The 17,845-nt window shown below is 36.5% G+C and overlaps 1 protein-coding gene across 3 annotated transcripts in view; it reads right to left on the bottom strand.

The window, feature by feature from the left end:
- vnd (ventral nervous system defective) overlaps positions 1-1,271 on the bottom strand; it is a 66,393-nt gene extending 65,122 nt beyond the window's left edge. For 2 of the 3 annotated variants that reach the window (XM_067778551.1, XM_067778552.1), the window contains exon 1: positions 516-861. Coding sequence is in view for 1 of the 3 variants with exons in the window: in XM_067778553.1 (XP_067634654.1) it covers positions 1,210-1,229 (20 nt within the window). In the remaining 2 variants the exon portion in view is untranslated. Of the gene's footprint in view, positions 1-515; positions 862-1,209 lie in introns of those variants that run through there. The other variant, XM_067778553.1, reaches the window with a different exon arrangement.
- Between the last annotated feature and the right edge of the window lie 16,574 nt (positions 1,272-17,845).

Genomic DNA, 17,845 nt, shown 5'->3' with positions numbered 1-17,845 from the left:
TAAAATGGCAATAATTATCATAAAAATTACTGTTCCGGCCTTGAGCTCGAATCGAATCTGGAATCCTTTATTAATGGGCCGATAAAACAAAAACAATTGTTTGATTTTTGTCTTTTCAGTTTTTAATCATATTTGTAAAAGTTTGCCTATTTCTTTTATTGCTTGTCAAGATGATCTATTAGAACATGAGATTACTAAAAAAATTTAATAGGATTACTAAAACTTTTATTGATTTTAGTCCGTTGAATGTTTTCGATTGTTTTTTTTTTAAATCGCCCCATTATTATTTACTGAGTTTTGCTAAAAAATTATTTAATCACTAAGATTATAAGAAAAAACACGGCTATAAGCTAATTGCTATTAAGCCAGAGAACAAAATTTGGATTAATCAAATAATCGATTAAACAAGTAATTGATTATTCAACGTGCCCGATTAATCGAACAAAGGCACAGCCCTTTAACTATTTATTAATTACATTGTGAATGCATTTATTTTATACTGTGAAATATCTTACATTTCAATTTATGTTTCGGATTTTTTTAAATATAATTTTAAAACTTTTTAGAAGTAAAATAATTTTCTTTAACATTTTTTTTGAAGACTAGTTTTAATCTTTTTAATAGAGTTTCAGAAATATTTATTTATTTTTTCTAATTCAGTTAGTTTCTATTACACTTTCGCGCGGAACAAATTTTCTAAAAAGTTTTAGCACTTGTTCCACGGCTCCCGTTACGTTTTCGCGTTACCGTTGGTAAACGGGCTCTGTTACGAAACAACTTGCGATCACCCGTTAGCGATTATGTTCTGCGTTTGCGCTTGAAGTAGCGCAATAATTTGTCACAACGCGACTGATCCCACACTATTACCGTTTCAAGTTAAAAGGCAATTAAACGACGTACAATATCTGAGGCTTGAAGACACAATAACGCTACAAAATAGCACCGAATACACCAATACCTCTTAATGCAAACAAATACTTCGATATGTTTGTCAAATATAAATTTGATTTGATAACCAATATTGGCTTCATATCCGCGTCAATGTAGCCAAGTTACGCTGCTCGTATGCGCTGATATATAATTTTTTATCAGAGAGATACGCGGTGCTGATAAACGTACGTGGTATAAAAAACCCGTGAATTTATCCCAAACACCCTTAGAGCTTTCATACCCGCTTCTGCCTTCTCCCACTAAAGGTTCACTACTCACCCTTCAACGCCCGACACCATTCCATTGCACGTCTCTCACCGTTTGACATTTTCACCTTTGGATATCTGATATCTCATCAATGTTGTTGCTGCTTATACGGAAGCCGTTATTTGTGTGGTGATCGCTGGTAGTCGGACGGACCTTATGTTTACATACATTTACCATTACTCAAGCCAAATGTGAATGTGTAAATATATATCATGATATAGTCCATATATAAATTTGAGGTGGCTATATGAAGTTATCAATATTTGATTTGTGCAACTGATAATGTAGCACACAAAACAACAACACATTTATGCGGTATGCTATCAGCATGATTGGTAAGTTAAATTGTTGCACACAGCTTTGAATGTGTGTGGTGTTTTGTAAAGAGACCCTGACAGAATGTACTACCACGACTTAACTACTGACTTACACAATATATTTTGGTCACCCTGGGGTATTTGGGAATACAATTTGTAATCTCTAGAAGATGTTGATTTGATTGACTGGGCCACAAGTGTGGATGCTTTGACAAATATTTGACAAATAATTGATTTCTTGAAATGCATTGGCATCCCATTATAGTACAGTAGCAAACTGTTTTTTTGATAAATTCATATACGTAGCCATGAGACCCTCAGAGATGATTGATATCTTGAGGTGGATTCCGGAGCTCATCTGCAATAGGTATGATGAAGGGACAGAAGGGTTAGCCGTTCCTCCTTTCGATTGCCTGCCATAACTACAAGATCCCGTGGTGTAACTTTATCCCTAGGAATTATAATACTCATTTATTGGCACAACAATCGTGAACCGGTTTTAGTGGAATGTATGTTGATATATCTCGATGGCCGATCAAAGTTTGGCCCTGCCAGAACTCAAAATGGATGAATTTGCTTCAGCCAAAATGTACTCACATCGGTACTTCTTCACACCTCTGTCCACTTGCGATCTTAGTTTTCACCAGAGAGGCCTCAGGGGATCCGCTTGCTCGATGGTAAGACTTGTGCTTGATTCATCCCACTACTCTTCAGCACATAGGCGTCAAGGGGATGCGGTTTCACCATAATAGAACTATAGTCCGGAACACCTAACTAATATCCGTTAAAATCCTCTCACATCTGTGCGAGTCCTCTTTTCTGTACACTTGTGGTCTTACTCTTCGTCAAATGTGGATTTGATAAGCAACCGCTGGAGTGGTAAGGTCTTTTGCCTGGTTGGGTTTACAGCACACCATGTAGTACTCCTCAAAATATTGTACATTGCTGTACAGGTGTACGAAGAGAGAGAAGCTGAAATCGTCTTGTGTTTATATTTAGCTGTCCAATAAAGTAACTTCACAATACCTGGCATTCTGTTTTATTAAACCTTCGAAATACTTCTTCAAAGTTGATATTAGTACAAGTAAATATATCTATTGGACTGTTCTTTCTGAAAGTTCCCCCCATAAGCTATAACTTCGACATATCAGAATACTAAGTTCGCATCAAGTGCAGGATTTGTAAGTTTGAAATTTAAGAATCGCGCTGAAGCTAACGGAGAAGAAAGCTGATGAAGGGAGGTTGAAGAGCGAGAGAGTTGGAGGGAGAAAAACGTTCAATATAAACCCGATTTAATAATTTATCTCGTATGATATCACAATTCATTCTCGTCTTAAACGACGTGAGTGGCTGGCTATTATTGCCCCATAAATACGATATTTTCGAATAGGACTGACTCACTTCCCGGAATTTCATGGCATATTTCTAATTTTCATAGGGTAAAAATTTGCAGCTATAAGTATTAATATAAAGACACAGCTCACTCATAACATCGCGTAACATCTTGTTCACTTCAGCACAGTGATCTCGAAAAAAGCACGGAAATACTCGATGTGGAGCTGAAAAACCTTACATCTTGAGCCATCAATATACCACACACATTTGGTGGAGGATCTTTAATAATATTCACGCAGACCGTGAGAGCGAAGTTGGTCCTTTAGTATATGAGAGTCAATGTAGAGTGATAATTAAAAGATTTAGAGTTGCAAAGGTCCGTTACTTTTCTCTTTTCAATGTTCAATAATTTGCTTTATAAGCGTGACGTCACATTATCATAGTACAACTAAAACTACGCATGCGCTTAATTGATTTGTCCAATTGTGAATTGTACAGTTCTCGCTCCCTTTATTCTGATTAGTTTGTTGGACACGATTAAACTTGATAATGTGACTTATTCAAATTTTACACTGTAAAGAGCTCGCTCCTCTTCATTTATCACTTGCTTTATACCTCGTTAGTCGTAGACAACAAACCATCGACTGCTAACTGGAATATCATCGTATTTCGGCAGCCTTCTCAAAGACACTCTATTTCAGAATTTGTTTGAAGAATGCCCTATGTTGTTGTTGTTGTTGTAGCGATTAGGTTACTCCCCGAAGGCTTTGGGGAGTGTTATCGATGTGATGGTCCTTTGTCGGATACAGATGCGATACGCTCCGGTAACACAGCACCATTAAGGTGCTGGCCCGACCATCTCGGGAACGATTTATATGGCCACATTGAACCTTCAGGCCATCCCTCCCTCCCCACCCCAAGTTCCATGAGGAGCTTGGGGTCGCCAGAGCCTCGTCTGTTAGTGAAACGGGATTCGCCTCTCGAAGGTGAGGTTGAAAATTGGGTTGGAGAAGCTATATATTGCGCTACACAACCCCTTGAATGCCCTATCTAAGAGTGTCGTTCAAAAACGCCCTCTCTGAACATAAATTCAATATATTTCGACGCTCTTGAACTGGCAGCTGAGATAGGGTGTTATGGTTTAGAAGGTTCTCACTGGAGTCATGTTAAATCGTTTCCGAGATGATCGAGCTTGTACCTTAAATGGTGCTTGTTACCGGAACGTACCGGATCTAAGTAAGTCCGGCAAATGACCCACAACATAAGTAAAACTCTCTAAAACCCACTCGGAGTGTCCTTACCGCTACAACAACAACAACAACAACAACGACATTGGGTGATATTCCACTCAGCCCTAAAGATTTCCTCAATTTTTCGCGCTGGGTTTCTCTTTTTTACAACTACCTTCGTCTCTACATAAACGCTCCTAAATCGTATGATAAGCTGATAAAAAAGAGTTGATAAAAAGAGTCAACACATGCCTGCAGAGTTGTACACGTTGTACATATCACTTGACCACAAACTCGCTGCTTCTTACATCCCAACCAACAGCAAAATTGACGGCTGACGAAAGCTTTGCTGCAAGTCATATCGGGTACACACGTACCAGAATTATGACATTGCTCGTGGGGTATATAATTTATCAGATTTTTAATTGGTTTTTTTTTTACTTATTTGATATTGATGAATTTTGGTGGTTTTTGGATTATTTATAGATGGATGCGCCTGTGTGTACATTTGTTTGTTTATGGGTATAAATATTAGTATTTACATATATTTGTTTTTTATTTTATATTCAATTTGATCAAGCTGTCAAGGTAAATATCAATTTTTTTTCGATACTGCTGGTGCGTTTGTGAGTGAGTGAGTGTGAGTGATGGGTCATACAGCGGAAACCACAAAGCAGGCTGCTTCGAAAAAAAGTTAGCCTGAAGAAAGTCACAAGCTTCTTTTAATATTTACTCACTTTTGTTTTTGTTTTTTTTTTGTTCTTTCTTTTATTAGATGATGAACTGCATTTCGAACTGTGATTTGGAAGAATGTTGTTTATCAAATTTTATGTTTGTAAATAACTTCTTGTTGTTTTGGTTACCGTTTTTTTACGCCCACCATGAAGTTATTGATACCTACCTCCTTGACTTCTTTGTCTTATCTTGAAATGTTGGTTTTTTAAGCAACACAAAACTTTGCTTTGTTTGTTATGTTATTTGTTGTTGTAGTATACCGTGCAGACATATAGCCGCCAATGAGATATGCTGGTTTTCATTTGAATTAAATTCTCTCAATTCATAGATAAGCTGTGTCCAAAATACGGGGTTTCATTAATCAATGAAAAAAGAAATAGCCAAAACAAAAGTGTCGTTAATCCTAAATAGATAATACCGTTATTAGGTATTTCCCAATCTCGTAGACACGCGATATTCAGCCGTTATCTGAGCACGATTGTGTTTGAGAAGGCGAATAAGAAACGACTAATTGGGCAAAGCGCATAGGGCGGAGCTCTAGCACAGATACGACAAGTAAGATGATACTAGCTTTGCCGATCCCATTCATAAATATCGTGAAGAGAAAACTGATATGTGAGCCCGTACGCACGATACATTCATTCGGCACAGGTCACCAATGTATTTTTAAAACGTAATTTTGAAGCAGAGCTCCTTCCGTATCCTGAAAGCGCCTTCTGTAACAATCAGCCTGAGTTGATAATGAAATCCTGAATTTTTGGAGTCCTTGTAATACCGAAAAAATTCCGAAATTATCCCGAACGAGTCCTGAAATTATTCCGAGAACAATCCCGAAAGCATTTTCGAAACGGTCCTGAAACTGCTCCAAAAGGATGCTGAAGACAGTGTCGTAATAGTCCCGAAAAGTTTTTGAACACAATTCCGATACTTCCTGCATTATCCCGAAATATGGTCCTGAAAACAGTATCGAAGTGATCCCAAAAACAATTCCGACTTTTTCTGAAATAGTCCTGAAACTATTCCAAACGGATACCGAAACTAATACTGTTATGACTTGTAAATAATCCAAAAAGTAACCCTAAAGGCTGCGAACTATCCCGAAATAGCGCCGAAGTTATCCGGATATAGCTCGACATGATTTTCCGTCATCTCTTGTCAAATTTACTTTGTAGACAAATCGGTTTCGCGTTGTGCTATCTTCAGTGTAATTTTTTTATTCAGATCTGTTGTTGCTGTTTTTCTTATATTTATCTTTCGTAAGTGCATGAGCAGGTATTTGTCAAGTTTACGTATGTATGTGTGTGTTATGTGTTTTTTCAGAGGCGGGTTTGTCTCCAAACCAAATTTGACAAGGGATGACGGAAAATCCTTCCAAAATGCATAAATTACCACTCCGTTGGAAAATCAACAAAACTATATGAATCTAAATTATATATGTATATATATGACACAAAGAAATTCTCGAAATATTTCAGAAATGTTTCTGATATGATCCTCGAAAAAATCCCAACATGGTTTCGAAGTATTCTCATATTAATCTTCAAATGCTACCCCAAGAGCCCCGAGTGCCCCTTCCAAAATTGCTAAGCTATCTATCTACTATATGGCACATATGCCAAATTTCATTGGTCGAGATCAAATAGACGCATAATTATAAAGATTTAAAAAAGATACCTTTCAAGAATTCTTTGAACCTTCTTCGACCCATATCTCGACGACCCTCGTAAGGCAGCTTTCCTCTTCTGCAAGAAGTTTGTTTTAAACTCTAATTACGAAGTTCACCTGACATTACTCGATGAAAGAATTTCCCGACCATAGGTGGATGGGAGTACAGGCCTACTCATATTCATATTGAACGAATTTGCCTGGGAGGCGGCCGATCCAAGCAGTTGTCGGTTTGTATGCCCAGCTTTGGATAATTTACCAGAAGCTCCCGCAATTAAAGCATATCCTCCTACGTGATTGAAGCTTTGGGCACCCTCAGTATGAGATCAACACATTTACTTTATGCGATTAATCAACATAATTTCCTTTTTTTCCAACGTGAAGGCCAGATGGATGCTCGGGAGCAGCTTTCTTCGACGACACTTGAAGGAGTTACCACAGTAAGATCAATTTGATGAAATGAAAAAACGATTTAGTTTTTGTCATCGATGCATTGACAGCTACGCGACTTTTGACAGATTTAAATTCAAATCAATAAGGGGCTTCGTCTATTTGGAAACCAGAATTGAAAGCAAAACAAATTTCAAGCAAAGAATCCAGCGGAGAATCACTATTGTCAACGAGAACTAATTTTAACTCAGTGAGAAAATAAAAAGAAAAGTCTTCTGTGAACGAACAGTGTCATGCTCTTTATGCATCCCATTCTAGGTGTCCTCTTTTGGGCTAAGAAGAATAAAGGGTATCGTTGGCTGTCACTAGACCCTTAAAAGTTCAACTTACATTTACAGTGATCCCAATGTCGAGAAAATGCTGTAAAATATGTATGTACGCGGATATAAAAACGAGGTAGGTAGTTAAAATGAAATGGTTTCGCTAGGTGGGTTATGCTATGCGACGTAATACAGACCATTCAGCACAGGAGGGTCGCCTATCGATACCAGTCTTTGGTAGCTGAAACTTAGATGATGCCTTCCTTGGCGTTTTCAATAAGTCGGTGATCATCGCTAAGTAGAGATGCTGGGTGTGCTTTACCAAGAGATGGCTAAAGCTGTGTAAGCGGTATTGCGCCAACTAGCAACAAAACAGCAGGAGTTTTGAGTTAATGTCTAAGTTTTCCAAAACCACTAACGTATAACTTATTTTTTTATAGTTTTCTTGTTTGCCATATAATTCGACAGCCAGTAGAATTAGCTCCTTGAGTGTGAAGTCACATTATTAAAATACAAAAAAATAGCATATTTGACTTGCTGATCCTGGATTGTTCGAGCATTTCACAAAATAGGTAAAAGAGGACATTTCTTAAGCGTTTTTGCTATATTCTTCGTTTTAACGATTTATCTATAGCCAAAAAGTGAAATTGATAACGTGACGTCATAGAGACGCAGATCTTTAAAAAATTGTTCACAATCAGCGTGACCTTTGTTATATGCATCTATAGAGTTAGGATAACAATCATTATTTAAGTTCAACAAATTTACAATAAAACCTCAGGCTTTTTAAAACAGAAGCTTTTTGTGACATTTTGTCATCGGAAAACTTTTTATTGCAAATAAAAGATAAAACAAATAATATTAGTAAACAAAATTGCAGTTCAACTCTCAAACTCTACAGCAACCTGAACCACAGTTTTAAAGAAAAAATAAATAATTCAATTATGTTGCTGTCTCTTTTAGACAGAACTTTGTATAAAAAAATTAACTTTCGAGTGGCCACTTCAAACTCACAACCGAATCGAAGAATTCTACATTAAGAAAAGCAGCAAATGTTTTACCGTTGTTTCACAAAAATGTCTACATACACTTATGTAGATACAGTTATGACAGTTATATTTATGTCAATGCATGTTGGCATGTATACAAATGTTACATATGTATGTATGTACTTTTACATATCTTATAGACATATAAAGATAAAGTAAGTGGAGTGTGATGCAATATCAAGACTCTTCCATATGCATTTGGGATATTCAAAAAAAGTGAATAAAAAGGTGAAAAATAATTTATATTGATTATGATTGATTTCAAGCACGTGAAAATGTAGTGATTTTCAAATCACAGATTACCACTCAAACTCTACCCTTGTTCATATTTACTATTTCGTTTATCATTCAGGAATCGCTTATCGCATTACATTTGTTTCGCTCTGCTAGCCATCTCTATTAATCTAACCCAGTGATGCACAACGTCGAGAGAGCCTCGAATAAACCGCAAATTTTTTTGTAGCAGTCACCCTTATCGCGAAGTTCACGCGGAAAAGTGTTCGCCTTCACTTCTTTTGTTCGGGTGAACTTTTTCCGCCTATCGGAAATTTCGGGCGAACAAAAGTTCACTTCGAAACAGCTGATGGCTCTATTGCGAATTGGCAGTGAACAAATAATTTACTTACAATTGTGTAAATTTTGTAACCAAGCATATATTTCCTTAAAATACAACAAAAATATAAATAAAAAATTTATAAAATAATGTCTAGTATTGCACTTAGGTTGGTATTGATTGAGCGCGAGGCGAATATATATGTGGAAGCGATTCGGAGGCAATTAAGGGACAGTTCTAACCCTTTGGAGCTAAATGATTCGCTGTAAGCTAAAAATTACTATTTTCAGTTAGCTTTCGCCAATATTACAGGCTAAACAAGCTGTCATTCTAATATTTGCTAGTTATTCTTACCAACTCCTTGCCACCATTGAAACAAACATTTGGAGTTCCACCAATTGTAAAGTTGAGTAAATGTCTTCTTTTTTTCGCTTAGGGAAAATGCGTTGGAAAGGACCATGAAGTGGGTCTTAGGTAATCTTGTTTCAGTGAGGTGATCAACATTTTGGAACCGTTGCTTTGCCCACAATGGATAACTTGGCCGACTGATACGTTGTGAAAAAGTAAAATTTACATACTTAGCAATACAGGAATTTCACTTTTTCCCACTCAGCTTACGATTGTGCATTATTTATTGATTTATTTGTAATAATAGAAGTACATATAATTAAAAGAGTATCAAATTTCAAAACAAAAAATTAATTCCATTTTGTTTTCCTCTCGTTCGCCTGTAAAATATAAGTGAACACATTTTGGTTTCCCCGCTGTTCATTTCGCCCGAACAAAAAGTTGCCGATAAGGTTAAATCTTTTTCGAACATGAAAGATTGTTTCGCCACCCTCTGCGATAGGGTGAACAAAAACTGTGAATATTTTCGGGTGAAAATAAAACTCGCGATAAGGGTGAGTATGTGTTTACATCAGTGACGATCTTTTCACAGCCCACGGCCGAAAATTTTTAATGCTCTCACACAGGTAAGCGCGCACGTACAAGGCAAACGCAGTCTCGGCTTTGTGAGGTACGAAAGTATACTTGCCGATCAGTTGATTAACGACTGCTGACACTGAAGCACGTTTTTATGTTAGTGCTTGTTTTAGTGATTTTGTAAGTATGTTTCAATACTTTGTTTTTTTATAAAAAAAATTTAATATCTAATAAATGAAAATATAAAAATTGTTTTAGATGGCGAGCTTTAAAAATTGTGCCTCTGTTATAATATAATAATTTATTATTATATTTCATTCGAAGCAATAAGGGAGTTCAGAGTTTTGTGCATTTGACGTTGGAAACGTTGCTATAGCAAATACAAGCCGAATCCATACCAGGAGGTGGCAAAGCGAATTCAACCAATTCGCGGTGCAGAAGAATGTCAAGTCAAAATAAAATTTTTATTGATTTCGATTAACTGGCATATTGTTGTACAAGGCGTTGTATGGAAAATAATCTAGAAGAAGCAATTAGCTGTTGGGAAAACGCCTTGAGCAAATATAAGCTACGGAACGTGAGCAACTTTTTTCATTAACATTTTTTTTGCAATTTTTCTTTTCGTTTTCACAGTTGATGAATGCAAGTTTTTCGGATGCAGCGCTGCAGTCACTAAGTTTTTAACACAAGCGCAAAATGTTATTCTATGAGTTTGAGCATCATTGGTTTACATGGAGAATGTTTGAGCATAAAATTCACGCATGAGATGCTTACTGTTTGAAGTACAAGCTCAAACCGATTGACTGCTTGCTTTAAAGCCCCGCCACATAAGCAGTAGATACGTTAAACACAATCTTATACATGCTGCGTAAATTTCACGTATTTTTATTGAGAACGGCAGATCGAACGACATTGGCGCCATTTGACATGAAAAAGTACCCAACTTCTAACTTTTGCTGCAAGAAAAGCATAAGAAGAAGAATTTGACGTTTGCTTTGGCTAAGGGTGCTTTCACGTAGTGCAAGTGAAATTATTTTTCACACGCGTTGGTACTTTTCTAACATTGTCCAAATTCAAAAAAAGCAATACGGGCAATCCCCGATTAAATCATACAAACAGACAAAATTGGTTAATTCGTTGTAGTTCTATAAATAGAACAAAAACAGCAACAATACCAAAGTTTCTTTGAAAACCGCCGTACCAACAAGCATAGCTTTAACACATAAATTGCATACGAAGTATGCAATGTGTAAAAGATTAAAATATGCAAAAGAAGGCAATTGGGAAAAACTTGACAACAACTAAGGCATGTCGTAGGTGAATGTGGTTGTAACCATTTCAACTATCGTAGCAGTGCGGGTTCGACTCCCACTCCGGGGGAAAAAAGGCTTTGAAGAGATTTACAAGGTATAATCGAAACAGCTGTCGCCTTGTCCGTCCTCATGTCACGTTGTTTAAATTTTTCCCAAATTATTAAATTAAAAACTGTAATTCAACAAATGAAAAAGGCACAAAATATGTTAGCAAGCATTTTTCTTGTATAGTGAGAATAATTATTACTTAGGTGGGCGTGAGCACAGCGACTACTTGGTCAAAATCAACAACAGCTTATCTAGTTTTGATTTTGATGCTCGTAAAGTAAGGAAGTGTAGCACGCGCGCTTAAAACAGATTACAAAAGAATGCGTGTAGCGCGTGCTCACCGTACAAGCGCTAAAATCAAACTAAATAAATAACTGATTTTCTTTCGTGCTCGCTACGCGTTCGTATATATTAACACATTCTCAATTTGGTAACCCCGTATATGTAGCGGTGCCTACCGCTGGTCATGCATAAGTTTGCGCTGAACGCACCGATATGAAAAACTTCATTGTGGTTCGGCCATTATTGCATCTCTGTCGCTGCGCTCTCACGACACGTAGGTGAACGCCGAATAGTTTTCCGTAGCTCTACGATCTAACCCTGATGCACCACTGATCTAACTCTCTGTAATTCTCACAAACTTTTTTTCTTTATAATGCCATTATTATATAAGCTAAATGCACCGTTAGCTGCCTATCATAGATATATCAAAATCTATGTCAATTTACTTGTGTACTCATCGTTGAGCCTTTGGTTGAAGTGGGTGTGTCTTTAATGTGGATTCAGCACTTAATAGGAATTCTCCAAATGCGCTCAATCAATAATCGTCGATGGCGTAGACTTGCATTTGGATTTTGATTTATGAAGTATTTTGATTGTATTTAAGTGTTAAGTCTGTTAAGGTGCAGTGTTAAGTAGAACGGATTTGTATTTCTTTGATAAAAAATGCGTCAATGGAACAGGGTTTTCAGATTTTTTTAAGATCTTTGGAGATCAAAAGCGAAGATAGGAAAAGAGAACTCTCGTCATTTTCAGATTTTTGTGCAAGCTTGCTTTTGATCTAACCTTGCAATATCTTCAGTAGAAGTGCAGAGATGGGAAGCGAATCTCTTAATTCCCTTCCTCTGCATTGCGTTCAACTTTACGCATGGGAGTGGGATCACTGTGAAATTTGCGTGGAATACCTACCTCGATGGCGTGGTACTCAGATGATCCTTATCATTAATCACAAGAGAGTTCAAGCACTCAGAATACCCTAATGGAAACCTCAGTTGCACTTGACGCTTTAATAGCCGATTGGATATACGTCTATATGTTGAATACTCTCGCCGCAGCAGCAGAGCATAACATCACATGAACTTTGTGAGAGCGACGCAACAAATTAAAAGGGGTTACACTGAAGTTACAGTCCTTGTTGGGGAACAATCCCTGGTGCCTCCGATACATAGAAACGGCTGTCGTGGGAAGCAAAAGAGGAACTTAAGGAGTCATCTCCGTAAGCACTTTGAAGGAATTCTGTCCTCACGTAGTCAGCCAATTGAAAAAAAGCATAAAAACGCCCTCAGAGACATCCACCAAAAGTCGGCAAATAACTATACCAATAAATGCACGGTGAACCCCAAGGAAAGTAATCTTTCAAGGAAATCGCGCGCAACTTTGATTTGGATACTGTAATAATTTAAACTCTTACTTATCAAAAATGTCTGTCCCGCTCGTAATGTGTCCCGCATGACACCAAATATCTTTTTTCTTTTGTCCTACCCTGTTGAAAATGCAAGCTTCCTCGAACTCCCGTTAGGGGATATTGATGAAAATTTGCAAGTGATCGCACCTATTAGATGGGGCGAAACACTGCTACCACAACACGAAAAGCATACCTACTACTAAATAAATAAATAAGCCGTTAGAAGCTAACTTATTCATTGTCACAGATGGATTCCTCTGCCCAGCCCCCTTGAACACTATATTCTGTCCTGTATGAGACCAATTCAAATTTGGTAGAAATGCTGGAGTGTCCGAAGTCAGAAGTCCATAGCGCACATCTTTCTTGCTATATCCACCTTGCTCATATTATCCAACGAATGTGTGATCACCATCCAATGCAAAGGTAAGTCTAGTTCTAAGATCACCGTTGATAATCACATTTTTTTAAACCCTGCTGTGTCCAACACGTTACATCACATTGGGATTAATTCGACCTGACTATCACCTCATAAAACCATTGTACAGCCCTCGTCGTAAGCTCGCAGGTCCTGCTGACAGCTCCTTAGCACCAGCACAACGCTACGGATGCCTTCCTAGTCCTATTCTGGGGGCATTTTCTCCAAAATAATCACGAGAAGTTCGTTTGCAACGACAACTTATATTAGAAGAAATAGAGCACAGGATATCGTTAAACAGTCACTCGATCTCAAATTCGTTGTGCTCTGTTTCGTATGTGCAGATCTGTTAGGCACTTCAACGCTTTAAGGAGAAACGAAGATATACTGATTGGCCGTTAACGGTTAAGGCGCTAAGTGCATTCATCGGGCTTTCGATTGCTAGTGTTCCTTCTTTGTATATCTTTTGAACCGTTAAAAATGGAACCTTGAATCACACTGTGCCTTAATCTACAAGTAACTAGGTATATGATACAAAAGGAACATTTAGAAAATCTTAATTTGTTGAAGAGATTCTTGTGTTGGGTCATTTGTGTACAGATAAATTCGATTTTCACCTTGAAGGGTTAATGATGGAATGATGTCAAATTGTAGATTAATCTACAGTTGGGTATCTGTATACAGCAAAAACAAAACCTTAGGCATTTGGCTTGGTTCAAGAGATATTCGCAAAAGGAACAAAAATAATCGAAAACCCGATTAATGCATTTAGCGCCTTAACCGTAAACGATAGAACCCTGAATGAAAATAGGTTTAAGTCCACAAGTGGGTAGCTATGGAATGAAATAAAAAAACATGTTGAGATTTTGTTTGGTTAAGGAGATATACACAAAGATAAGCTGGTAGTCAGCACTGATCGATCAAGCGATAAATCGTATGTAGAAATTGAACTACTCACGATGGAACCTTAAGTCAAAGTGTGGATTAATCTACAAATAGGTGGCTATATAATGCAAAACAAAAGTTTAAAATATCATGCCTGGTTGAAAAGATATAGGGCAATTAAGGCGCTGGGTCATTTGTGTACCGAAAAATTGCCATTTTTGCCCTGAAGGGTTAATGATGGAACTTTGATTCACATAACGTTGTAATCTACAAATAGGTAGCTATGTAACGCAAAAAAAAATCTTGCTGGGTTCAAGAGATATAAAGCAATTTAGGTGATGGTTCATTTGTGTACCGATACATTGCATTTTTTGCCTTGAAGGGTTAATGATGGAACTTGATGTCAAATTGTGTATTAATCTACAATTAAGTACCTACGTATTGCAAATTTTTTTGCAATTTGATATCAAGTTCCATCATTAACCCTTCAAGGTTAAAAGCGAATTTATCGATACGCGAATGCCCAGTACAAGAATCTCATGAACAAATTAAGATTTTATAAATTTTCTTTTTGTATCATTATGTGTACTTACCTGTAGATTAAGGTGCAATTTGATTCAAGGTTCCATCATCAATGGTTCCAGAGAAGGGCAGTGGTTATCGAAAAACCGATTAAAGCAGTTAGTGCCTAAACCGTTAGTGATAGAACTTTGAATGCAATGGTGCCTTAATCTATATGTAAGTAGCTATATAGTGAAAGAAAAAAAATTTGAAAATTGGTTTGGTTCAAGAGATATATACAATAATCGGTTTAGTCGGTAGTAGTTGTCAACAAACCGATTACTGTGTATATCTCTTGAACCAAAGCAAATAGTAAAGTTTTTGTTTTGTAATATCTAGGTGCTCACCTGTAGATTAATCCATAATTTAATCTAAACCTCTATCTTTAACCCTTCAGTGCAAAATGAGAATTCATCGATACGCGAATGACCCAGCATCTAAATTACCCCATATCTCTTGAACCAAGAAAGATTTTTTAAAGTTTTCTTTTGTATTATAAAGCCACCCACTTGTAGATTAATCCACAATTTGGAATCAAGTTCCATCATTAACCCTTCAGGGCAAACAATGGGTATTATGGGCACACGAATGACCCACCACTTAAATTTCTCTATATCTCTGGAACCAAGCAAGATTTTCTTAACCTTTTTTTGCATTATGTAGTTACCTTTGTGTTGATTAGGATACAATTAAATTCAAGGTTCTATCATCAATTATGGGTACACGAATGACCCACCACCTAAATTTCTCTATATCTCTTGAACCAAGAAAGATTTTCCAAACTCTTGCTATGCATTATATAGCCGCCTACTTGTAGATTATTTCACAATTTGATTCAAGGTCCTATCATAAAGGGTTCAAGAGAAGGACACTATTAATCGAAAAATCGATTATTGCACTTAGCGCCTAAACCGTTAGTGATAGAACCTTGAATCAAATGGTGGCTTAATCTGCAAGTCAGAGGCTGAATGCTGCGACAAAAAAAATGTTGAAAGTGCGCTTGGTTCAAGAGATATACACAATAATCGGTTTAGTCGGCAGTATTTGACGTGCGCCGGATATTTTACGTAGCGCTCGAAAGGTTGATGATAGAACATTGAATTTAATTGTATCCTAACCAACACAAAGGTAACTACATAATGCAAAAAAGGTTAAGAAAATCTTGCTTGGTTCCAGAGATATAGAGAAATTTAAGTGGTGGGTCATTCGTGTGCCCATAATAGCCATTTTTTGCCTTGAAGGGTTAATGATGGAACTTGATGCCAAATTGTGGATTAATCTACAAGTGGGTGGCTTTATAATACAAAAGAACTTTAAAAAATTTTTCTTGGTTCAAGAGATATGGGGTAATTCAGATGCTGGGTCATTCGCGTACCGATAAATTCTCATTTTGCACTGAAGGGTTAAAGATAGAAATGTAGGTCAAATTGTGGATTAATCTACAGAAGAGCACCTAGATATTTCAAAAACAAACACTTTGCCATTTGCTTTGGTTCAAGAGATATACACAGTAATCGGTTTGTTGACGACCATTGCAGACTAAACCGATTGTTGTGTATATCTCTTAAACCAAGCACAATTTCAAAAATTTTTTTCTTGCAGCATTCAGCTACTGACTTGCCGGTTAAGCCACCATTTGATTCAAGGCTATATCGTTAACGGTTGAGACGCTAAGCGCTTTAATCGGTTTTTCGATTAATACTGCCCATCTCTGGAACCATTGATGATGGAACCTTGAATCAAATTGCACCTTAATCTACAAGTAAGTACACATACGATACAAAAAGAAAATTTAGAAAATCTTAATTTCTTCATGAGATTCTTGTGCTGGGGCATTCGCGTATCTTTAAATTCGATTTTCACCTTGAAGGGTTAATGATGGAACTTGACATCAAACTGTGGATTAATCTACAAAAGGATGCCTATATATTGCAGAAACAAAAATTTAGACATTTGGCTTGATTCAAGAGACAAACGCAAAAGGAACAATAATAATCGAACAACCGATTAATGCACTTAGCGCCTTACCCGTTAACGAAAGAACCTTGAGTCAGACTGTACCTTAATCTACAAGTAAGTAGCTATATGGTGAAAGAAAAAAAAAATTTAAAATTTGTTTGGTTCAATAATCTGTTTGGATGTCAGTATTTGTCAATAAACAGTTTATTGTGTATATTTCTTCACCCACCCAAAATTCCAAACAAAAAATTTTGCAATACATAGGTACTTACTTGTAGATTAATACACAATTTGATATCAAGTTCCATCATTAACCCTTCAAGGCAAAAAATGCAATGTATGGGTACACAAATGACCCATCACCTAAATTGCCCTATATCTTTTCAATCAGGCACGATATTTTAAACTTTTGTTTTGCATTATATAGCCACCTATTTGTAGATTAATCTACACTTTGACTTAATGTTCCATCGTTAGTAGTTCAATTTCTACATACGATTTATCGTTTGAGCGATCCGCGCTGACTACCAACTTATCTTTGTGTTTATCTCTTTCACCAAACAAAATCTCAAATTTTTTTTATATCATTGTATAGCTACCCACTTGTAGACTTAAACACATTTTCATTCACCGTGCTATCGGTAACGGTTGAGGCGCTAAGTGCATTAATCGGTTTTTCGATTATTTTTGTTCCTTTTGCGTATATCTATTGAACCGTCAATGATGGAACCTTGAATCCAATTGCGCCTTAACCTACATGCAAGTAGATATATGCTATAAAAAGAAAATTTAGAAAATCTTAATTTGTTCAAGACATTATTGTGTTGGGTTAATTGTGTACCGATAAATTCGATTTCTACCTTGAAGGGTTAATGATGGAACTTTATATTAAGTCGTGGACTAATCTAGAAATGGTTACATTTATTTTGCAAAAACAAAAAATTTGACAGTTGGCTTGGTTCAAGAGATATACACAAATCGTCAATAGTTATCGATAAACCGATTAACTCACGTCATGTAACCTATTTTTATGCTTAGCGGCAAGCTTTCACCAAAAAAAGCTAGTTTAGGCACTTAGCTATCATTTACACTCTTTTTAAGCTTTCTTGTAAATAAAAACAATTTTATATTTTTGTTTTTTGTTTGTTTTTTATTTTTATTATTTATGCAAAATATTTCGAAAAAAGGACAAAAAAAATTTTAAAGAAAAAAATTGTTTGTATGTTACTTTGTTTCTGTAATTGTTTTTTTTTTTGCATTTTCTCA

Source organism: Eurosta solidaginis, chromosome 4, assembly GCF_040869045.1.
Source record: "Eurosta solidaginis isolate ZX-2024a chromosome 4, ASM4086904v1, whole genome shotgun sequence".
In the NCBI taxonomy this organism is placed as follows: Eukaryota; Metazoa; Arthropoda; class Insecta; order Diptera; family Tephritidae; genus Eurosta; species Eurosta solidaginis.
The sequence above is the reverse complement of the archived record's forward strand: the minus strand, read 5'-3'. Positions and strand labels throughout refer to the sequence as shown.